General features: G+C 38.4%; 1 protein-coding gene and 1 pseudogene across 7 annotated transcripts in view; one reads left to right on the top strand and one right to left on the bottom strand.

The window, feature by feature from the left end:
- Positions 1 to 289: 289 nt before the first annotated feature.
- LOC147655401 (uncharacterized) lies at positions 290 to 12,250 on the bottom strand (annotated as a pseudogene). The gene is made up of 5 exons (XR_015280392.1): positions 12,151 to 12,250; positions 11,314 to 11,456; positions 1,551 to 1,728; positions 1,363 to 1,497; positions 290 to 1,257 (listed from the first exon to the last, which is right to left on the bottom strand). The product of XR_015280392.1 is annotated as an uncharacterized LOC147655401 (transcript).
- The window catches only part of WWP1 (WW domain containing E3 ubiquitin protein ligase 1), a 57,522-nt gene continuing 33,240 nt past the window's right edge, over positions 727 to 25,008 (top strand). For 5 of the 6 annotated variants that reach the window (XR_015285183.1, XM_086883500.1, XM_086883493.1 and 2 more), the window contains exons 1-2: positions 727 to 864; positions 23,427 to 23,517. Coding sequence is in view for 5 of the 6 variants with exons in the window: in XM_086883500.1 (XP_086739626.1) it covers positions 23,448 to 23,517 (70 nt within the window). In the remaining variant the exon portion in view is untranslated. Of the gene's footprint in view, positions 865 to 1,036; positions 3,195 to 23,426; positions 23,518 to 25,008 lie in introns of those variants that run through there. The other variant, XM_086883476.1, reaches the window with a different exon arrangement.

The following is a 25,008-nucleotide window of genomic DNA, read 5'->3' as shown; positions in this document are numbered from 1 at the left end:
GCCTCCTCCCTGCCTCATCCATCCGCCCGAGAACGGGAAAGGCTGCGCTACTCAGAGAGGGGGACGCGGTCCGGCGGCGGAGGACGGGGACCGGCCGGGGGGACGGCGGGCAGGGGCTCCTGTCACGGCGGCGGCAGAAGCTCCCGGCGGGACGCAGGAGCCCGCCCTGCCTGCACGGCCGGGGAGGGAAGGCGGGAGGAGGAGACACCCCCCGCCTTTATCGCTCGCACCGCGCCGGGGTGTGCTGGCTCTCGGCGCCGCAGAGCAGCCTTGTCGGGGGACAGCGACTCGCAGGAGCCCTCCTTATCCTGCCCCAGCAGGCTCTGTCCCGCGGACGGTGCCCCGGGACTGCGGCCCGGACCCGCCTCCCCCGAGGTCGATTCCGTGCTCTCGGCTATTCTCCCCGCCGCGGCGCCCGACTTGGTTCAGCCCGGGGCAGGCGCTAGGAATAAGCCCTGTCCCCTTTGAAGAGCCTCGGTTCAGGCTCGTCTCTTCCCTCCCACCGCCGCTGCGCACTGCTCGGTCCCGACTGGGCCCTCCCGCCGGGGCGGCTCCAGCGGCTCCGGCTCCACAAGTTCCTGCTGCCCGTGCCCCGGGAGCGCGCACGAGGCTGGCCCGGCCGTCGGGGGCGCCCGGCGGGAGCAGCGGGAGCGGCGGCAGGAGCGGTGCCGGCAGGGGCGGGAGGAGGGCTGTGGTGCGGGAGCCGCCGATGCCGCTGTGAGATGGCATCATTCTGCGCGGCGGCGGCGGCGGAGCGCGGCGCGGAGGGGTGAGGAGCCGCCGCGGCGGCGAGGAAGCGAAGAAGAAGAGAAAGGTGGGAGGAAGGAGAAGGAGGCGGCAGCAGCTGTGAGGCTGCGAGCCACGGTAAGGGCAGAAAACAGGCTGTGCCGCAGCCGCTTCGGTTTGCGGTCTGGCCCGGCAGAAACACGGCTGCCGTCCTCGCTCCTCGCCGCCGCTCGGCCGTGGGCAGCCGGCGGGGTGGGCGCTGGACGGGTGCGATCTGCCCCTGTCACCGAGGGGCGGGGAGGAGGGGAATGGGCGTGGGGGCTAAAATGGCGAAGGGAGCCGTAGTGAGGTCTCGGTCTCTCCTTTCCGGCCCTTCCACTCGTCGCACCCCTCGGGCTCTGCTGGCGGGGGGCGGCGGCTGTTGCTTCTCCCCTCCCGATGCCCCACATGGTGCTCGGAGAATTGCTGTTTCTCTGCCGTCTCCCGCTCTGGCTGGCGTCCGGACAGGGCTGAGGGCCTCTGGGCCCGCACCTGGCGAGGGGAGGGAGGGTCGGGGCTGTGGTGAGCCTGTGCCGCTGTGGGGCGGGGGGAGAAGGGAGGGGGAGTGTCGCCGGTGTCCGGTGTCAGGGGAATAACCTTGTTTATTCCTGGCTACGGCCTTTGAGAGGGTGACTGAGGGCTGAGTCGTGACCTGTGTCAACGCTGAGTGGATTGCGAGAGGCTTTAGTGGCCAGGAGTCAGCGAGGCAGCGCCGTGGTCGGCCCTGGCTTGCTTATGTGCGGGGTGAAAGCAGAGGAGAAGGATATTGTTACGTTTGTGTTCACCTTCCTTTGGTGAAGCCGGGGAGGGAGGAGGTGAGGAGCCGTGTCCCCTCCTCGGTGCGCTGCTGTCGCCCCTCACGGTGTCAGGGCGCAGGGCGGCGTGTTCTCGGTCAGCGCTCAGGTTATAGGTGTCAGCTCCTCTCTCGGGTCCCTGTGATGGGTGTTTGGCTGAGCACACTGGCTGAATTTGAAAACCTCAAAAGACCTGGTTGTGTCGTTTATCTTTGTTTATGTTGTTGCAAAACGTTACAACTCCGTGTGTTTATTTACTTGATTATATCTGTAGTCGTCTTATTTTTGGAACCATACCAATTCTCATCCCAGTTTAACTAGGGTGATCTAGCTCTGCTTCCAGATCTATAAATGTTTAAACTGTACATCAAAGAGAAAAAAGGACTTAACACCATCTAATCATTTTAATTGGAGCTCTTCAGTGTTTGGGTGAAACTGTAAAAAGAGGTATTCATATTTCAGTTGTATTTTCACAAGGCAGCTGTGTCTTATAAAAAGTAATCAGGATGCCGTGCATTGAAAAAAACTCAGGTTATGCAAGTTTAATAATACTGGTTTACTAGGGGATGCAGTCACTGTCTGCAGGTAGCTGGGTTATATACAGTCATACATGTGAAAGGCAGTATGATCTTCATAGTAATAAGTCTACTTTTAAAACTGGAATAATGGTTTAATCTCTGCAATACAGGAACAAAGGGATTGATGTTTGCTATGGTAATACTTTACTAACTTGGACTGGTTGTATATTTGTTAAAAAATTTCTTTGCTGCCTTATTCAAGTCCATGTTGGTCAAGGTATAAACTGAATAACTATGGTCGATTTAAATACTAATAAAGACAAAAGAAATTTACATATAATACTTTGAGAAAAAAATCTGAAGATTTTTCATCCTTTTGAGAAAAATTTTACAGCCACAAAAGTACAATTTTCTTGGATTTTTGACCTTTTGACCAAGGTGCTTTCAAATGGGGCAACTAGAAATGCTTTTGGTTGATTCTGCTTGTGAACCTGTGGGTTTAGAACCCCTTTGTCACCTCTTCAACGTGTATTTTGAGCTATAGCTATTTTAAATGTCTGGTCCTGTAAGTGCTTCTAGCTTGAGCAGCTTAGTACTATCCATAGACTTTCCCAACAATATTGGAGAACAATTCCCTTAAATAAGCAATTATATTTAAAAGATTGAGAGCTTTGCGACTGATTTATTCTCTTGGTATGCGACACTATTACCAAAAGAATATGGATTATTTTTGTTTGTAAAATAGTTTACATTTGTTGCTAAATATCAGTAAAAAAACACTGTAAGTCAGACCATATGTTTTTTTAAAAGAGTTTTCAATAAAGTTTAAATAATCACTTGCCTGCAAGTGCTTCTTAAATCACAGGAATACTGATGGAGTTCAGAGCCAACCTCTTTTCATGAGTCTTCTTCCTTTGGAAGAAGGATAAATTTTTGCTAGTTTTACTGCTTTTCATCTTCCTTTTTATCTTTCAGTATGAAGTGGAAAATGTGAATAAGCTGGAATTTCTACCCACTTCCCTGTTGTTTCTCATGAAAAAAATGTGTGTGAGGAAAGAGATTTCTTCTGGGTTTTGGACAGGAAGAATCAGGAGTAAGGATCTACAGCAGGGAGTTGGTATAGCATTCCGTTTCTTCATGCTTCCTTATGCCATTAAATCATTAGACTTGAAAACTAAGGTGCCATGATCAAAACATCATGATCTAAGCCATGTCTGTTAGTTGGAAATATCTTCTCTTTATGCACTTAAAGCAAATACTCATTGTTAGCTTAAAAAAAAACCCTGCAACCTAAATCCCCCACAAAAACCCCCGAGTTGATTATAGAATTGAGTTGAGATAATGAAGTATGAAGGCTAGGTGAGGTAATGGTTGGGTGATAAACAAAAATAAGTGCTTGCTGCAAGCTGTCTTTAAGTGATTCTTGTAAGTTACTTTTAACTGTGTTAAAAACACTCTTTGTAAAGATTGAAAAGGAGTGAAGCTACTGATAAAAATGTTTTATCTTTTAAGCAAGCCTTGTACTGTACTTGCTTGCTTCTTCACAGTGTGACATTCACCTGAATTAAAAAAAAGAAAAAGAAAAAGCCCTTCTGACTCTTCCAGAAAATCAGTTGCATAGTGACTCAAAATCAGAAAAGCTGCTCCAGTGTGCCTGTAATAAAGTGTGTAAACTGGGGCAGGATTCCCCAGTTTCTACGGTAGTGTCATATTAGCAAAAATCCTGTTATTTTTCCTGTCCTTGCGAAACTTGTAAACCAGAACTGCTGAACTCTTCCTTTGAATTCTGAGTTATGCAATGCATACTGACACTCTTCTGTATTCTTAGGTCTCTGTCCCAATGCTGTAGACAGTAGGACCTGGTTACCTCCAGGTCCTTTCAAAGTTTGTTGCCATTACATTGTTTGGCCACTTTCTGTGTCGATGTTCACTCAGATTTACTGTAGTATTGTGGAGTTCTCCCGTGGTTACATGAAGTGGCCGTGGGTACGGATCATTGGAAATACTGGAGGTCTCACCTCTGTTTTCTTAAAAAAAAATAATATAGCTGGAAGGAAAAATCTCTTATCAGCAGGAGTTTGGGGTGTCCAGAAGAGGCATTCCAAAGGCTTGTAAAAAAGAAGTCTTAGAGTGGTGCACTCTCTTTCCGCACCCTGGCCCTCTCTCTCATAGAACACTGACGTGACATAGTTTTTGCTAAAATTTTCTGTGATACTTTTAAGAGAGAGTAAGAGGGAGTTTCTGTTCTTAATTCCTTCTTGTAAGTGAAAAGCTCTTATTACTGCTGCTTGGGATATGTATTTACTGTGTTTGAGGACCTGCTAGTTTAATCAGAAGTGTATTTAAGTTTAGTTCTGTTTTGCAAGTGTAGTGTTGCTTTACAGAGAAACACTGGAGATTCCAGGCAAGCGATCAGCTGTCAGAGTGGTTATAGGATGTCAGAATTGTTTACAGGGGAGATGGGTAGGTTTGGTTTTGTTTTTTCCTTTTCGTTTCTTAGCATTGCAGGGAAAGTATGTCAGGAAAACCTTTAGGTTTCTGTTACATATAGGTCTTACTAATTACTGCATATATAGTAAGAAGCAATTAATCATTGCAGGATTACATAGCTGTACTGCTGTAGTTCTCTAGCAGTATACGTATGGCAAAGAAACAATTCTATTTTAATTCCCTCTCCCTTCAGTCAATGTTGAGGATTGTGTAAATTGTTAATCTAATGTACAGTTTGACAATTCAGTACTGTCAAGAAATCACTTTAAAATCCTGTTAAAAGAGAGTATGGCTTTGGATTTAACTTATAAATTCTACTGATTTTGAAGTCAACTGAAATTTACTGAGCTGGTTGTGTTACTGTATGATGACTGAAATAAAGTCGAATAAAATTGGAGTGAAGCATGTGTTTAACAGAGCAGATTACGTTCTTCGGTTTTTATTAATCACCATTTGTCTTTTCAGAGGAGTATGTTAGATATGCTTATGTTCTGCTTTTCTGCATCTGAGCATACTTAAATGTAACCAGTTCAAAACCTGAAGGCTTTTTTTCAAATAAAATTATCTGTTACACAGTAGGATAATCTCTTGATTTATGTGTAAATGACAGTGAGAATGCAAATACATATTAGCAACTGACCATTCAAGTAGTTCAAAGAGCGTAGATTTGCTCCCATCTACTTTGAGTCCATTAGGATTTTAGGCTTATTTTGCAGGAAATTGTCTTGAAGATAGAAGAAAGCATTTTAAAAACTGATGAGAAGAGGAAGTCAGATTCTAAAGATAAGCAGCAAAATAATTCTGTTTTGTGCATTTAAGTATCTTCACCTTGCAGCCTGAAGTGGGCAGAGGAGAGCTCTCATCTGTGCTTCTGTGAGCATAGACAACAGTAAACAGGATACTCTGCACACATTTCTTATTACTGGGGTTTTTAACCCAGATCTTTTGCTATAAGACTTAAATGGAGCAGGAAATTAGCAGAAGAATCCTTTAAAATAGGAAGCAACTAAAAACTTTTATCTGTTGCTCATATATAGATGGGTGAAAAACATAAGAGAACTTTGGATTGTATGTGTGGTTCAAGGTAGCCAGCAATTTCTCAGTATATATCAAATCAAATTAGTTGTAGTTTCAGAATGGGCTAAAGGAAACAGGAAAGATAAAGTTGATAATCTATAAAGTTCTACGATACGCTTTGGCATCAGAACTGAAAAAATAGCACGTGTCCAGTTTTGAAACTGAGTGCTGTGGTAGTTCATGAGAAATTCAGAAAGAGTTTTCTTGTTTGTTTGTAAGGATGAAGCAAAACTCCTGAACAGATCATGATACCTTAATCTTGAAAGCTGACCTTGTTTTTACTAGCTGGTGTGCCAAAATTACATACAAAATTCTCTCTTGTATTTCCTAGCATCTATGATGACATAAAATTATGTTTGTAAACATGACAATTAAAAGGCAAAATAAAATGTAAGAGGAAGGGTCAATAGGGGATGAAGAGTAATAGGACTGGTGAACTTCCCTTTTCTCCTCAGGTTAGAAGTGTGGAAGCTGCTTCTTCTTAAATTTCAGTTCCCTTTTTTCCTCCATTCTTGGCACAATTTATTTTCCACTTCCAGTTCTCTTTGTACAGCATTATCTTTTTAAAAAATGATCACTTTTCTTACTTAGTAGATTAAAAAATTTTGGGAAAAAAAAAGAAAAAAAAAAAAGGATGTATTTTGACTTCAAGATGCTGGTTACAAGGACAGGAAAAATTCAGTTAGTATTGAAAATCTGGTGGAACACTGATATCTGTGTGTCATTCCAATATAAAATAAATCCCTGGCTGAATGTCTTGTAAGAGATTGCTGACAAAATGTTGTCATGGGATGGTGAATTAAAATGCATTGTTAAGGGAATAGCTAAGGGAAAGAAAACTATTTGGAATCTTATTTCATGATAAATCTTATCATGATAATCTTATCATGATAATCTTATAACATGATAAAATGTCTTCTGCTAATGAACTGACAAAATCTTTAGGTAGTGAAATTATTTATTGAGTAATGAAAGCTGAACCTTCAGATGGAAATAAGTGGGTAGTGTAATATTTGGTGATAGGTACGTTTTTTGTCTTAACATAGGAGACCTAATGTGTGTTGGAAAGATTAGCTACATCTATTCCTCAAAATGAGGAATAATGAAAATTCCTCAAAACGAGATGTAATGAAGTATTTGGTAGCAAGAACCAAACATAGTTAAGAATTATTTTACAAAAATGTCTCATCAGGAATGGAGTAAAAAGCTAAATGTTGGAATGTATTCAGAATATAATATATATAAGCTTACATGCTATTTTTATATTACTTACATAAGCATATTTGTTACTTTTCTATGATAAATGGTTTTGGGAATCTCCCAGATCTTTTAGAAGTGAACTATTTGGTTTCTTTGTTGTTTGTATTCAGTCTTTGATCAGGAAAATACAAGTGATTGAGGAGAAAACTATCAGAGTAGTACAGCTTCTGTGCAAATGAAATGGAAAATATTAATTTTTAGCATTTAAAAAAAAATTGAAGAGAGGCCTCTAGCAGAGACCAGCAGAACCCTAAATATTAAACATATTAAATATAATTTTCAGCTTATGCTTTTAATCCTTTTAAGCCTATGCTTTTTAATCCATACAACTAAACAAAGAGATGTTAGAGCACACTTTTGAAATTTGAGGAGGGTAGTCTGTCAAGAAGTAATTCTTACACAATTCAGTTGAGATGTACTGATGCATGATTCAAAATAAGGAATAAATTGTTTTACAGACAAGGAAGAAATCCATTGCTAAGAAATAGGGATTTTAATAAAAAAAGACCATACAGATCATACTTTGGTGCATAAACTAAAAGCATCTTAAAATATTTTCTAAGAGCAAGTTAGTCTAGACTGCCTATTGTAGCCTTTTTTTTGGTTATAGTTTGTTTATGTTTTGTTTTTTTTGGAATATAGCTGTCAGGGATAGCCTACTTTCAGAGTTAGTTGCTGTTCTTGTCTCTTTTGTATAAATCTATCATGCTGATTGCTTCAGTTTCAAAGCTTTAAAGGCCATAAGAAATCAAAATTGATTAAATAAATCTTTATTAACAGAGACATACACTTTGAGCTTATTTTCCTGAATATCTGAACATTTTGTGTTTCAATCCCTCCCTGATAACAGAGGGGAACTAAGCACATTTTTCTGGATGTTTAGTGGCACTCCACTGCTTAAAAACTGGTGATTTTAAGGGTTGATATAGAAGATGTAGGAATAGACTAAAGATGACTAACATCATCATGCCACCGTTTATGTGCACAGTGCATTCCTAGCTTAAATGAATGCTTTGTGTATTTTTTCAACTTTTCCATGTTCTGCCCTGTCTTGAAAGCTGTACAGGATGACTGAAGAAGGCACAAAAAAGGCCAGCAAGAAGAGGAGGGATTCATATGGAAGAAGACTTAGAGAATGACTAAGCATTTTTAATACTCTTCAGGCCGAAGGCCTGTGTGTTGACCATATCATGCAAGTGTTTGTTTTGTGAGTAAAAGATGTTGGAGATGCATTTGTCTTGTTTGTCTTTCCTCTAATATCTAGCCTCACAAGTCCCCTGAAAATCAACCTGAATTAGGGAATAACTTTGACATCCTTCAGTGGGAAGCTGGTCTTTTCTGTGCACTTTTTGTAGCCACCTGGTTTCAAGGCAATGTTGCTCTCAAGAATAAACTATTAATCATTTTAAGTTTTATAACTTAGTCTTTAGCTTTTCACTAGAAAGGACACTGACCTTCATGGAAGTGTTTTCTTTCACTGTTGCTTTTGTAATGATGTGTTAAACTGTATTATTGTGGTCCAGTACTGGCCCTTGAACTTGAGAAGTCAAATTTTGGGCCCTTCTGATATGACTTCTGTTTTATTAATTTTCATGTTCTTATCTTGCAAGTTTTTTTGTAGTTAAATTTTGGAATCAGATTAATTCAGGTTAAAACTGGATTGGAAAATACCTAGCCGAAACAAGCAAGCCTTTGTTTTAAGAAGTGAGTATTATTCATCAGCTTAGAGCCTTGGTAAGGATCAGGTTGGATTCTGTAGCACTGTAGAGACTGAAGGGCTATTTTTGAAAAAGTAAGTGACAATACTTGTCTGAATGCTCTCAGGTAGAAATAGGTAAGATTAGTGCAGCCTGTGACTGGAAGTAGGACAGACATGTTTTAGTGTTTTAACACTGCTGAGATTGACAGCTGGAAAGAGCCTTGCATAGCACTTTTAAAAAATCAAATATTCAGAGAAAAGAGAGTGAGAACATGCAGTGAATTCTACTTATACTTCTTTGAGCTATTTTTTGAGATAAAGTTACTGGTGAGAGGTGGATCACATCAAATGTCTTACTGACAAAAATTGTGCAAAACCCTTTCTGCCACTTTCTCATAACACTGAGTAGGCTTCTCTTCCCCTCTTTGAATTGTTGTTTTTTTCTGACTTACCAAAACAATGAGGAGGCTGGGAAACTATTTTGTGGAGCTGTAATAATTTATTTCCCATTATTGGTGTTCCTTAGTCACCTTTTTTCATACCCCATAAAAACATAGTGGGGGGGATGTAACAGCAGTCTTGGTTAACATCTTTAAAGTTGTTCCATGTTTGCTGATTTTGCTGTGTCTGCAACAGAGGTGTATTTACACTAGTCAAAGCTATTATTACTAAGAAGGTGATGCTGACAGGCACAAATTCCTGCAAGTGGATTTTATAAGCTATCTGGATGCTCTTGGTATATGCTCAGGCTCTCTGCCTGTTTGGAAGCTCATGCCTCTCCATTTTCCATGTGGTTAAAATAGGTTATCTATATAGTTTAATATGGAGGTGCCTGTATGTAACTAGGGGGTAAAGTTTTCTGTTTGCAGTGTAGGTACACTAAAATCTGCCCATATTTTAACAATCTATCTTAGTATGTTGTTTTACATTGCTCTTGATGCAAGTCTGATGAGCAGTAATTTGTACCAGGCATTAGGATTATCCATAAGAGAAGACAACCCAGAAAAGCGTGTGTAGCTAGCATATTACATGTTCTGGCAGACATGAGAACTATTCAGCTAAATACTAGAATCAAGGAGAAAATATTCTTCCCCGATTTCTTGACATGCGTGTTGGCCTTTAACTGCCATTTTTCCATTCAAAAAACCTGGAAGCTGTTCACTGTGTTTGTTTCATTGTGTGTGTATTTTTTTCTGCAACACAGAGGAGGCATTGTGATATTTTTCATATATTGACATTTTGGTAGGACCTAGAAGCATCATTGTGATTAATATTCGCAAGCAATGCATACTTTAAATATTTTGCTGTAAGTTGCTGTGTAGCAGTGGAGCTAGGTTCTAGACAGTCTTTTCTTACAATTACAATTCTTTGCTTCATGTGCCCTTCTAGACCTTTCTTACTTGTAGTAAAAAAGGCACTATGCAGTGCTGCAGCTCAGAGTGATTCAGAGCTTTCTGTGGTGTTTGTGTAGCTTTTGAGTCAGGCAGCGTAGAGAGCTTGAGCTCATGCTGCAGCCCTTCGCTCAGCAAGCGCGTGAAATTGTGTCTCTTGTCTCTGCTACGCTATTGAACTTTGTGAAACTCATGGAAACTTAGTGTTTCAGAAGATATTACTTCTCAGTTTATTTTAACTGAATCTGGTGGTGAATAGGTTCACTTAGAGGCATGGTGATAAAAGGAAGAGAGGGGAAGAGGCAGGTGGACAGTATGAGTCATGCATATGATGTTTGCTTGGGAAAACAAGGCTAAAAAGGTCCAAGTATAAGGCAGAACAGAACAGGCAGATGTGTGCAGTGGAATTATAGTAATTTGTCTGGGCCTCTTGCATAACACTCGGAAGTACAGTTTTTGTAAACTTCTGTAGTGGTACTGTTTTTTTTTCTTAGACCATTTTATGAAGCTGGTAATGTTATAGATAATGCACAGATCAATTTTGCAGCATTTGTAGCAATGGTCAGTGATTGTGCTTGAAAAAGTGCAGAAAATATTGTTTGTATATAGCTTGATCTCCATATCAATAAGAGTAGAGGAAGATTTGGTTTTTGAGGTGGAGGGATGGAAAATGCATATAGCTTGGCTTAAGAAAGATAAATACAGTAATATTTATATCAGACCCAGCGTGAAGAACGTTAGCATTTGTCCAAAGGAGGAATGGAGATCATGACTTATGAGGAGCCGCTCAGGATATGTTTGTTCAGCTTAGAGAAGATGAGACATAGAGGTGACGTCATTGCTATCTTCAACTTATGATGGGGAAGAGATAGGGAGGTGCTGATCTTCTGGTGTCCAGTGATAAGAGGTGAGGGAATTGCTTAAAACTTGGTTTGGTTGGTTAATAAGAAGTTCTCTGCTGAATCATGGAATGGTGTATATTGGGAAGGATCTCAGAAGTGGGGTCAAGCATTGGAACAAGCTCCCCAGGTCATGGCCCCAAGTTGTCAGTTTGCAAGAATGAAATAGAGTACAGTATTTCGATTGGCAGGGTCCTACAATGGTCATCTAGTCCACCTGCCTGAGCAGTTCAGGGCTGACAGCAAGATGAACTGTGTTGTTAAGGGCATTGTACAACTATCTATTAAACACTGACAGGCCTGGGGCATAGACCACCTCTCTAAAAAACCTGTTACAGTGTTTGACCAACTTCTCAGTGAAGAAATACATTCTAATGACAGGTCTGAGCTTTCCCTTACTCAATGTTGAACCGTTCATACATGTCCTGTCACTAAATAACCTGGAGAGGAGATTAGTGCCTCCCTCCCCAGTTTCCAGTCAGCAGACTTGCTACTGGTGTGTTCAACTCCAGTATCCAGATCAATGATATAAATATTGACCAGGACTCGCCCTAGAGCTGAGCCTTGAGGAACATTGGGACAGGTCACCAGTCAGATTTGGTCCCATTTGGTACAATGCCTTGAGTTCTGCCCTTTAGAGAGTACTTCACTGAGCATACCATGAGCATCCCACTGTTGGGCAACTTGTCCGGAAAGATGTTGTGAGGAACAATATCAAAGCCTTGCTAAAATCCAGAACTGTAGCCTCCACCTTCCCTTCATCCACAAGGTCAGTAGCCTTATCCTAGAAGGATATAAAATTAAACAGGATCATTTCATGATCACCGCTGCCAAGACAGTAACCTACTGTCACATCCCCCATGAGTCCTTCTGTATTCACAAATAGCAAGTCTGGGAGGGCTTAAATAATTTCTGTTTGTCTCATTGAGTACCTATGACAAGAAGTTACCTCCTACAGACTTCAAGAATTTCCAAGACTTCCTCATCACAGTGGTATGGTGCTCCTGGCTGATATAAATTGAAATCTTTTGTAAGGGCAAGGGCTACAAATTCAAGGGTTTCCTCTAAATTGCCTAGAGAACAATTCATCACTGATTATATCCTGGCTGGGCTATCAGTCGTAGACACCCACAGCTGTAACTCCTTTTTTTCTGCCCCCTTAATCTTCTCTCAGGGGCTCTCAGTCACATCATCACTAACTATAAGGGCTGTGTAATCAAAGCCTCCCTCACATACAGAGCAATTCCTCCATCTTACCTGCTCTTCCTATTGCTTTTGAACAGCCTGTATCCCTCCATCCCAGCGCCCCAGCCATGGGACTGGTTCCACCAGCTGTTACAAACACCAGTAATATCATAGCCCTGGGAACTGACCAATCCATCCTATTCAGGAAGCATTCAGACAGTGATCCTAGATACATTGTTTAACTTTTACCTTGTACTATGTGGAGTCCAGAGTTGGTTCGGATGCTCCTCAGAGGTCTCTTCCATCTCAGGATGTCCTGTGTTTTAAGAACAGTTACAGTTTGCTTTCCAGTTCAGTTCTCTGTTGTCTGCTGCAGTGTTGGCAACTTGGAACTTAGTAACAAAATATTTACGATGTATCGGGGATGTTGAAGTATCTCTGGAGAAGCTGTGGATTTACTGACAGGGAGAAGTAATGCCTTGTCTAACTGTCAAGGCCTCATAAACCTTGGAGGAGGAGAGTGCTTAAGCTGAAATTCTACTTCTGTGAAAGCAGATCCAAAAGGAAAGAAGCCGCTGCTGTATCTATACCCACCAGTATGTACTATGGGCTTGGCAAAAAGATGAGAAATTAAATGCTCCTGTATCCCTGACTGTTCTGGCTGGTCTGAAGATTCACTCCCAAAAATATGTTAATGAAAACAGAAAGTATGAGGATATTCTCATAGCTTTCTTCTCATTTATTTTCTTGGAGTACTAATTAACAAATTTGGTTCCTTTTCAAGACCTCTCAGCCTCAAGTAATTTTCATTTTTTGGGAGAATACATGTAAGCTGTTCTTAAAGGAGTGAGGGATATTGTCTGTTGATTATGGTTTCGATAGTAGTTTACAGTTTTAACAGGAGGAGCAGAACTGCTGGCAGAAGATATCTGGGTGTCATGGTGGAAATGATGGCTATGTTAGACAAAGAATCTCCACCAGGTTGAGGGAGGTGGTCCTTCCCTTTCATTCAGCACTGGTGATGAGGCCACACCTGGAGTGCTGTGCCCACTACTGGGCTTCTCAGTACAGAGGGGACATGGATGTGCCAGAGGCAGTTTAATAAAGGACCATCACGATGATTATGGCACTGGAGCACCTCTACTTAAAAAAAAGTTTCCAGTATTCACTATTAGCATAGAATATATCCTACGGTTACAAATGTTTTGAACAGTATATTTCACTGTCCTTTCTGGTTTTCCAGATCTGTTTGTGTAGGTAATATTTAGGTGCTTGATGGAATAGTTATTTTTTTAACATACGTATTTTAAACACATCAATACCTAAGGAACTGGAGAAACTATTAGTAAGAAGTAACTACTAAAGGGATCTGAAGGAATCTTATGATCTTGATAAGTAGCTAACTATTCTGTTAAATAGTTTCAGGTTGTTAGCTTTCCATTTTTATAAACTATCCTAGATTTTTATTTAAGATAGAGACCTACATTTTAGTCTATCAGTATTTGTCTGACTCAAATTTAGCAGTAGGTACCACAGAAAATAATTTATTGCTCAACAAATGATGGTCATTACTACGATCCTGTCCTAGAAGTACTGTCACTGCGTGTTTCCATTGTGTGAGAAGTAAAATCCATGCTCCTAGCATTATTTTAAATGATCAGGGGAAAACTGATTTCCATTTCTAATATTTTCTAATATTTTCTAATATTTTCTAATGTTTTCTAATGTTTTTTAATATTTTCTAATATTTTCTAATCTATTAAACAATGACTTAAGTGACTATAATACTTTTACAAATGGTACTTCATAGGTGAGGAGACTGTTCAGTACTACTCACTGCATCTTACAAATTTACTGGCTAATTATTAAAGTTGCTCTACACTTTATGATTCTGAATACATTTTCTACCATGTTTTGCATTGTTTGAGTATAGAACTATTGCTTAAATTATTTTCACAGGGATTCTGAAAGTTAATAATGTTTCTTTCACTGAGCATACTGTCACTTAAGTATTTGTAATATTTCAGGTTCTTTAACTTCATACATAATTTTAAGACACAGAAAACCTGATGGTAAGCGTGCATGCTCCTTTGTTCCATTCTTAAATATTTTTTTTATTTTGTACCATGGCTTTCATGTGTACTTTTGTGTTTAATAATTAAAATATCTCCCAGAAAAAAAATTGAATTATATAGGTATAAAATGCAAAGAGAAAGTATACATAAGACTGAAATTTAAAGATAACAAGGTGAAAACAAAAAATAAGGGGTCTAAAAACCAGGAAGTGCTTGAATTCATGCAGGTAAAATGGTGTGTTTGGGAATTGTCTGCTTGCAGCAAAAGCAGAATGCCAGAAGACACGGAACTCGGTTTAGTCTGTGAAAAAAAAGTAGCATTTCAGTGTCATATAAACAGATCTATTAAGTTAAATTGATCGAATCCAAGAGTTTCAAGGTAAGGCATCCAGATTAGAAATCAAAGTTTAGAGCTGTTTGTGTAACTTGGACTTTGCTTTTCTAGCATACGTCTAGTAGGAGTCACACATTGAAGCACTGTTTACTGGATTTTGCCACTGAACCATTCCTTTCAATGTATCTGTAAGAATGACAGAAAACCCACCTGCTGCTTAATGGTGGTTCATTAATTCATAGCTCTTGTTCAATTCATTTACTTAATTTCAATTAACTAAAGGGTGTCAAGGCTTTTTATTTTACATTAAAAAAAATCTCTTAAATGTTTTTGCAACTTCTAGTAATAAGTCCCATTTTTAATGGGACTTATTGGCTGGTTAACTATTATAATATGTTCATTTACAGCTCTATATACTCTTTTTTAATTCCTTGCCAGCTAGAAAGATGTGAAATAATTAAAATAATAGTATAGCTAGGCAGTATTTTCCTTTTCTTAAAGTTGTTCTTATGTTCAAACAATTTGGTTCCTTAAGAGTGAGTGTAACAGAGTATATATGTGAAAGAGTTCTGAGTGGCTGAAGCATGTTGAAGTGCCATTTTGCCAGCTTTGTGAGTATTTTAAGTTCTGGCATTCTATTGAAAGGAATCAAGCCAGCAAATATTTTCAGTAAGTGTGTATAAGATGTCCATGAATATAGCTTTATACTGGAAGCTAATGTTCACAGGACTAGGGTTGTTTTTTCTTCCCCCCCTTCCCCCTTACACCAATTAATTGTTGATTAATTAAATCTATTACTTTGGCCTACATAATGTCTTGTCTGTATTGCAGCCCATCGCCCCAAAACTGAAGTTTGTATTGGGCTTCACCATATATTCCTGTTTCTCATATATTTGTTCAGAAAAGAGGATGGCACTGTGAACATTCCGAATTGGCCTGTAACAGTAAATCTTAACGATGATCTTAACATCTGAAATGGCGGAGGAAACATGAAATTTTTGTGAAGAACAAATTAGTTTTGTCTTCAACATGAAGCAAATGTTCAGTGGTTCTCAGCAGGCCCTACTGGTGTTTGTGGAAGACATCTCATACTAATAAATATTTCCATTGCTTCTTAAAGTGGCATTTGGTTTGTGGTAAGGTTTGTGGCATTTAAGGAAATAAACTTTCAAATTCTCTATTTGCCTATGTGTAAATACTACTGTAATTTTTGTTGATGATCAAAGCTGTCCATAAAGGGAATGCTATGTCTTAGATTTTTTTTTTTTTTTTTTTTTTTTTTTGTTAGTGTTGCAGAGGGCAAGAAGAATTGTAGAAATGACTCTGCTATCTTGCACAGTGTAAGAAAAGCCAACACATTTTTGGGTCTACCTATATTTCTCTGGATCTGTTTCAGATCTGGTTTCTGTTTGTGCATATTGAATTACTGAACTGAAAGTTTCCTGATGGTAAGGGGAGAAACCCTTCATTTTTTTAATGATAATAGAGTTACTGGTTCTTTCTGGAAATAATACTGTTTTGGTTCTTTTTTTTTAAAACCGCAGTCAATTAGACATGTGTTCAATTAGCTGTGAAAAATCATCACTATTTTTGCTGTTGATAAATAGTGAAATGGACTTTTCAGTCAGAATTGTGTTGAATAAAAATTCTGGATTTTTAAAGTCTTAATAGAAAGAAATTGATTAAGAAACTTGCTTGCATGGTAACACTCTTACCCTCACCCCAGCCTTGTTTCTTTGGTGGAGGAGGGCGTGGAAGCAGGACTAGAAGTGTGGATGATTTCCTTGGCTCCCCAGCAAAGGGACCAACTGTCTTTTTCCTGAAAGGCGCTCACACAGGGTTGCTTTGTCACCCTGCGTGCTCTACCATGGGCAGAGTTTCCTTAGAATCTTTCCTTCCCATACTCACACTCAGAAGATCAGAACAGCTACAGTACAGAGATTCCGACCCCTATAGCCTCCTGAAATCACTGTTCATTTCTCCAACCTTTAGCATTACTTGATGTTTTTACATTAGTGAATTAAAGTGGAAAAAAAAAAATAAATGGGATTTTCCATATGTTACGAAATGATATCACAGGTAATTGGATTGTACTATCTTGGTACTTTTTTTTTGTTTGTCTTATTTCTAGCTTGACTCGTGTGGTATCATATGACTAAGGAAATGGTTTTCTCTCTTGGTGGGTGTACTCTTTTATGTCTGAGTGCCTTGGTTCCTCATCAAGTATCTCATCAATTACTTTGCTGATTTGCAGCATCAGGCAATTTGTGTGTTTGCTGCTCCAGTGATACTTTTTAACTTACAAACTATCCCTGCACTAGGTGCACTCATTACCAGATGAGCAATGCAATTTAAAATTTGATGGCTGAAATTCTATGAATAAGTAATTACTAATGATGGAAAAATAAATAAATGAAATATTCACTGTTGTTATTCCCATTGATTTCTGATGTTTTAATAGCATTTTGCGATTTAGAGAGTATTGTTCACAGAAGTGTTGTTATTGTTAACAAGACTGACTTCCATGAAACTGTTGATTCACATGAATTAGAAAATGATCCTTTAATTCTTTTAACAGACTACTATGTTGTCCATTCCATGGTTTTTGCTTTGTCCTAATCTATCTGTGGTTACCCAAAATAATATATACAACTGAAATAATGTTAAGATACCAGCTGTAGGAGTTAATAACTAGATTGTACTCTTCCAGGTGATGTAATGGTTATGTATGATGAGGGTGGTTTAGACAGAAGGGTTGTGATCACTGTGGTCTTCATGGGGCTCTCCAGAGTCTCTCTGTGAATTTTTGTTGTCCAGGAATTTTGAGGCTGGGGATGGTATTTGTATGTGTTGATGAAACAGTTCTGAAAGTAAAGTTTCACATCCTTTAGACAAGTGAAGTTTAACCTAAAGCTTAGACCAGTGAAGTTTAACCTAAAGCTTGAGTAAGGAAGTGTAGCAACTTCATATTTGGGAATGTGTCGTGATTTTAGCCCTGTCAGAATTAGTGCCCTCATTTTCAGGAAGATTTTAACTACGAGGATGGTGACCCTTGCATTGCTGTATGTAATCCTCTTTTTAAGATTATGTAAAGATAACCTCAAAGATTTTAACCCTTAGTCAACATATTCAGGAGCCAAGCTGGGCATTTATTTTGAGAGACAATAAAAGGATTTAGGGATGAGGAAAAGAAGTTTTTCCATGATGTAGGAAAACAATGAACAGTGCACATAGGATATGGTGCTCCCCTGTCCATTAGTGATAAGGGCTTTCATTATTGGAAAGACAACTTTTAAAATAGTTTAGTTAAAAAAATCTTCATCTTTCAGTGTTTCTTCACCATCTGTTTTTCTTTCTCATGGAGACTTTTTTGCAAATTAGATGAAAAAAATACAGGTATTTTGTTTTTGACATTACTCTGGATGGGGAAACTACTCAGTCCTCCTAAATGAGTATTTTCACTTCGCTTGGTCTAATTGCCATCCCATGCATTTCTGCAGATCAGACAATGTGTTTAGTTGAAATTTCATTTATTTTTGGCTGTGCAGATACAATTTCTGGCTCATCAAGATGAGAGGTTGCTAGTCCTTGAAACTTGCAGATTTTCAGTATAGGAAGAATCTCTCCTAGAACTTTCAGAAATTTTCCTCAGTTTATAAAATGTTACACTTCTAATAAGGAAAAAGAATGATGGTAGTCCCATCCTCATGTAAGTCTGTCAGTTATTCTACTTATGTGACTTCTGTATTGTCTCTGCTTAGCTTCATTCAATATACAAGTGGTCTCTCTGCAGCAGCCTTGCTCCCCAGAAACCTGAGGTTTTTGGAAACATTTATGTCAACACTATTTACTTCCAGTCTTTGTTAATTTTGGACTTCTCTTTCATGGTTTATTATCCCAGGAGAGCTTTTCATGTCTTTTTCTTGAGTGTGACAATCTGTACTAGTACCTTACAAAATGTCAATAATACTGTTTTTGTCAGCACTGCGAACAGTTCCTGTGATAGAATTCTTGTCCAGTGTCTCACCTCACCTCACCTCTGCCATCACCCTGCCATGTCTGCATCAGTAATTTTCCTGTCAAAGGTTGAAGGGCCAAGTTTTGGATTATGCTTCTCTTTTTCAACTGTGCAGCAGCATTTGTCATATGTTCAGACCAACCTTTAGGGACTAAGAGGCATTCGATGCTATAGATAAAATTGTTCATCTTGTACAACTGAGTTTGGCTGACTTTTCCTCCTGAAGGCTTTGTTTACCTGGAATAAAAACATGTTTGACTGGAAGTGAGTATGACCCAGTATGCATCAGGCAGTGAAGACTCTTTAGTTTGGTTTGTTTAAATATTAACATTTAGAGTAGCTTTTTGGATCTTGAATGAAAATGACAAATGTCATGTGAGCAGGCTGTTTCCTGAAAGAACCAACCTGCATCTGAGCAGATTAGGCAATAACCTGTTCATTAAAAAATGTCGGTAGATGAGTTTGGATAGTTAGTGATGAAAATAACTGATGACTGAAGCCTTAAATAAATTTAATGTTTTCTTTCTCCTTAATTCCTAACCAAATCTTGATTTCTAATCACATAAGAAAGGATAAGTGGGCTGCAGCTGTTGGAATCTTTGGAACATGATGAAAACTGTTAGAATCTTTGGAACATGATGAAAACAGAATCAGTCAGTTGAACTAATTTGCTCTGTTCAGTAAAGCCCTTTTCAATATAAGCTGTGATAAAAAACTTTATGTGTTGCTGGTAAAAACTTGTGTTTATTTTTAAATTTTAAAATGCTTTTTTAAAAATTTCCATATATTTTAATGTATTTTTCTAAAAATGTGTTTGATGTGCGCGTCAGTATTTTGTTTATAATATCCTGAAAATGTGGAACTGTAATCTGTGTAAATGCACCTAAGTGTACCATATTGGCAAGAATTTAAAATAGATTTCTGTTATAGAAGGATGTTAATTCAACAGGGTCGGAACAGAACATCAGGGGACTGTTGTGGGTTGCTGTCATGCAGTTACAGCCCCTCAGCCAACCCAAGCCTAACTTTGTTTCATCTCCATCAGCTGTTGAAGTCTCCCTCACAGTGCAATAATTTTTCCCAAGCACTGTGCTCAATTTTTTCCTTCAAGAGGAAAGATGCAAAGCTAAGTGTAGTGACTTCTCACTTCCCTGTTATCAGAAGATAGGCAAACATGTTTTTCAAATGCAGTTAGCAGCTTAATAGCTAGCAGAACCAGAAACTCAGGTTTGGGCAGGTGGTATTACTTGCAGGTATTACTTGCAGGTATTACTTGCAGATAAATCAACACATGAAGTCTGAGGAGATTATACAGTGAACTGTCTACCTGAGGATTCTGACACTATTTATTTATTTCTGTATGTATTTTTCTTTTTGCATCCTTGATGTAAAGATAAAAAAAGCACAAAACTCATCCAACCTACCAAATAAAAACCTAAATCCCCCTAGCATTTTAGACCTATGCAGGTTAAACAGTTGGAGGAAAGAAATAATTATAATTTGTCAATTACAGAAGTATGCCTGGACTACTTTTCTAATGTGTGCTTAGAATTAGATTACAGAACTTGGTTTCTTGTAAAGAATTTGAATTTATTTGCCTCAGAATTGGTTGAATGTGTTGCTTTTATGACGTTTTCCATATCAATGGCCTCCAAAGTCAGGTGTAGAACACCATCCAGTGAAATGTGGGAAGAAAATCTAGGACTTATATTTTACCTGAAAAATAAGAAAGAACTTAAGCTTTATATAGTATACATATTGATACTCCACCCTCTGTAGGTCTGTATGTCAGATGCTTCTGTGTCACATTTGGTTCATGAGGTGTCCTGAAGACAGATTTGGTATTCCACAGTATGATGGGGTCACAGTACCTTCATTTGTTAATTCACTTCCAGTGTATTGTAATGGATGCAGTTTGCTTGTGCCCAGTTAGGACGATTTGTGGATTATAATATTTAGTTTTTACTAAACAAACCCTCACAAAATGGGCAAGTGGCTTAATAAAAAATCCTGCAAATAGACCATGGATTGAAGATAATACTGGTAATGTGAATAATGAGAACATGGCAGGACTGACGCTTCTTCTATTCTAGCATGAGGTCTTGATCAGATGTATTATGAGATAAAACCACTGGCAATTAGATTTGACAAGAAGTCAGCCAGAACAATTTGGTTTATCAAGAATGGTATTTCAAATACGGATGTACATCCGCTATTGGAAATGGTGAACGTTGTTTCTTGAGGTATCAGCTAATGATAGTATGAAGCCATCACCATTAGCAAGGCATTTAAAATCTAAGCATCCAGAGCACGGAGACAAACATCTGCAGTTCTTTTCAGTGATGTTAAAGTCATGCTATGCTCAATCCAAGACTTTACAAGATTTCACTAAATTTTATGATAAATCATTAGAATCTTTCGAGATTTCTCAGTAGCAGAAGACACAGACACTGTTGGGAAAACATATCATCTTCCTGCGGTAGTATAAATGTCTGAAATAAGATGTGGCAAACAATGTGGTGACAAACTAAAAGACATTCTTTTGTCAGCAGATACTGTTGAAAGATGTCTGGAAAACACTGCCAAAGTTCTGAAGAAACAAATATTAGAAAAAATTACACAGTGGGGGAGGCTTGCTGTACAGATAGTTGGATGAAAGTATAGGTGTTTGTGGTGTGGTTCAGCTTAGGGTAATCGCTAAATTCTGTATCCGTAATGAAATTCACAAAGAACTAAGTCACTAGGGAAAGATGTATGGGGGAAGAGACATTCTTAAGCATAAATTCTAAGCAGCATCTTCTTTAATAACAACATTTTATCTTTTTTTAATGGAAAAACTGTACAAAATTAACCGCAGATGTAGTGGCTGATTTGACTGAAGTAAAAAAAAAAGTTTCTGGCTAAAGTTGCAAGTTCAGCACCCCTTGCAGAATTTATTAATTTCATCATGCATAGGCAAGCAACAAGGAAGTTGGAACCATAAGTGCTCAAAATGCTGCAGGATGTCATCATTGTGGTTCATTGTATGATAACAAAACCTTTAAATAGTAGAGTATTTAAAATAATCTGTAATGATACTGGGTGTGTCCAGGAAGGTCTTGTGTACTGTGCAGAGCATGCAGTTATCATGGCAAACTGCTTAGAAGAGTTGTAAAACTTGAAGATTAATTACATGTTTTATCTCACAAAAAGATAAGTGTTAAGAATTTCCTGACCTGTTTGGTGATAACAGTCAACAGTATGTTGACTGTCAGTTATTTTCAAAAAGATAAAGACACTTAAAACACCTTCCCTTGAAGATGAAGATGGTATTTTAACAAGCAAGAAACCTATTGCTTTTTGAAATAAACTGATGCTATGGAGAAAGCATTTTGAAACTGGATGTTTTGAAATGTTTCCTTGTGTTATTTTTGTTGCCAGAAAAGATGTGTCATCTGTAAAACCTTCCATATTTGTACACATAAACTTGGAAGCAGAATTTCCTTATCTGCTTAAAAGTCCTCCCAGTTAAGACTTCCAGAATCTGAAAATTTGATAAACGTACAAAAATGCATCACCTTCCATTGGTTTGCAATAACGTGTGATTGATATCAGGGAAGATGGAAATTTACTGGCCAGATTTCAAGAAAAACCTTTGCATAATTAGTGGATGGAGGTGAAAAATGAGAGTCATGATTTTGAAAGTGATGCACTTTGATTTGGATGTACATATCTTTGTAAATAGTGTTTTCCAGCTATGACAGCCAATAAACTGAATTTAAAACTAGACCTTCAAATCACTATTACGAAGTGTTAGGTCAACATTTTAAGAAATGCTGAAGCATATTCAATTACATGCCTCTCACAAAAAAAAAAAAAAAAAGTTTGTGGTTTGTGTGGGTTTTTTTGTTGTTTTTTTTTTTTATAAGAGCAAAAGGACTTTTTATCATTAAATCTTCTTTAAGCATACTGCTTATTTCATCTTCATCTCACCCTTTTTAATTTCTGGTTTTACATGTTGTAATATTTATGGAGTGTATTAGTAAAGTGGTACATATATTTAATTTATAAATGCACACATATTGGGGGAATGTAATTATAGAGGTACATGATTAATAAGGTTTGGTGACAGCTCTTCCCATATTGTTTCTGGAAGCAATTGTGTTCCCAGAAACAAATATGTGGAAGTTCATCCAGATCAGGGAAAGTCTATTTTTCACCTATATATTCTTTTCTTGTGAAAAGTTGTTGTCTGATAGAAACAGAATTTTTTGCTTCTAGATGTTTCAGGTGTAGTAGTTCAGGAGGACAGGAGTGATGCTGTGTGCACGGGTATGTGCTGGGATGCCCCAGCTGGGATCTGACACACTCAGGTTTAGATGCTGAGTGGTGAGGTGGGGTGTCCTTGTGAAGTGCTTCCTGTCTGAATAGATGCGGGAAGTGATTTGTGGGTGGACAACAGTGGGGCAGAAAGCTGGTGGCAAATCTAGGGATAGGATGCAAACATTTGTCTGAATTGCTGTCATTGCTGCTTGAGTGAATTGTTCTGGTGACATCATAATTTTCAAACATGTAAATATTTCAAACATTTTGCTAATTTGAAGTTGTTTGTGGTCAGCTTATATGAAATCACACCATAAGTATGTCTTCTAGAGAGAGAATTATTGATACATCACAGCTGAATTTCTATTCTTGCCTTACACAGTTGTTCTAAACTATGTAAATATATATGTTACTGAAATGTCTTGGCATCCTTAGAGGTGTAACGTGGGACAAATTTCCAAAGTGATTGCTTTTTTTAACTGCTATTATGAAATAATGTGTTCTGCTGTACCTAAATAATATTTGGTAACTTCTTGATTAGTTGAACATTTTATTTAATAGCTGTAGCTAATGTGCAGAGATAAGTAGTTTTTAATAAGCTATCTGTTTGTTTTTTTAGGCTGAAGCCTAAACCTCTGACATGGCCACAGCCTCACCAAGATCTGATACAAGTCACAACCGTAATGGAAGATTACAGATGCAAGTAACAAGTAAGCAGTGATTCATATCATAGAGATTTTTACAGGAAAACACATGTGTTCTACAAAAGCAATGCTGTGAGTGTAAAAATGAATTAGTTAGTATTTAATTAATGATATGAATGTTGCAGTTAATAATATGACTATAATATATGTAAATGATTTGATGCTAAATAGAGATTATACAGTGAGTTGCATGACAGGGTTTAATAAATCTTCAAAAAAACCCAAAGGTATTCTGTACAACAGTACAGGCAATTACAGGAAATTTTGCTTGGAAACGAGTGGTTGATGACATGCATTCTGATGAGGGAACACGTATTACTGAAATTCTTGGAAAAAGATAGGTGGTTGTAGTGAACTCCAAGCTGAAAATGGGTGCAATGTTATAGTGAAGGTGGAGAGCTGGAGGACATCACAAAATTTTCTAGCCCTTCAAAAGATTAAGTTCTTTCATTACATACCAGGTAAATATTTGTTGAATATAATATCCTTCGGGCCATAGCTTGTCCAAACAGACATATGGAGTAATTTGGAACCTATGGAATAGGTTGGAAGGGACCTTTGGTGATTCCCTAGTACACTCTTCTGATGAAGGCAGGGCTACCTTTGAAGTTGGATCAGGTTGTTCATTATGTTGTCCAGTTGAATTTTCAGTATCTCAAAGATTGTGGATTACCAGCTTTCCTTGTGGTAAGGAATGTCACTTTGAATGTTTTTCCTTCTATCCAGTTACAATTTACTGTATTGTCTCTCATGCCTGTTTACTTTTTTTCATAGTTTGAGGCAGAAATCAGCCATCCCAGGGACGGCAGGGAAACACAGTAGGCTACAAATGGTCCTAGAAATTTCTGGTTGTGTTGGGAACACTTTTTCAATAGATGTTGAACAGGCCAAGTAGATTATGCATTTTGCTTCTGATGGACAAGAACCGGTCAAATACGTGACAATTTTTGCCAGTCTTAGTTTCTCTCTCTGTGGGATATCAGAGCAGAACTGAGACTTGTAGTCTGAAGATAAGCAAAGTTCATCTAAGTAAAAAAGTTTGGTAGCTAATTGAGACAATGTTACGGCAGTTAAAAATTAAAATGTTACCAGCACATAGATATCTAAGATACTGTACATAAATACACTTACCATAAATATATATGTTTGTACTTACATGTGTAAGTATTATTTTACCATTGATAACTAGCTTGAACTTTCCAGGGATTTTGATAAATCTGGGAATGCTGAAGTAGAAATGGATGCATGGCCAAGAATATATTAAGGCTATCCTGAACAAAATTTGGGAAAAGCATGAGTAAGATACCATGTCATAATAAAGGCTGCATCTAAAGAAATGTGCATCTTGCTGGATGATCCAAACATGGCCAGGTTATCTGAGAAAAAAAATACATTGTTGATGACTCCCTCAGATGGATATTTTATGGAATTAGATAAGAGAGGAACTGCAAAAATGGTTAACCTTATGTAAGGGAGCACATTACTCAATAATGTGAT

The sequence above is a fragment of the Cyanistes caeruleus genome, chromosome 1 (assembly GCF_971803275.1).
Source record: "Cyanistes caeruleus chromosome 1, bCyaCae1.hap1.1, whole genome shotgun sequence".
NCBI classification, from domain to species: Eukaryota; Metazoa; Chordata; class Aves; order Passeriformes; family Paridae; genus Cyanistes; species Cyanistes caeruleus.
This window is presented reverse-complemented; position numbering and strand designations above follow the sequence as displayed.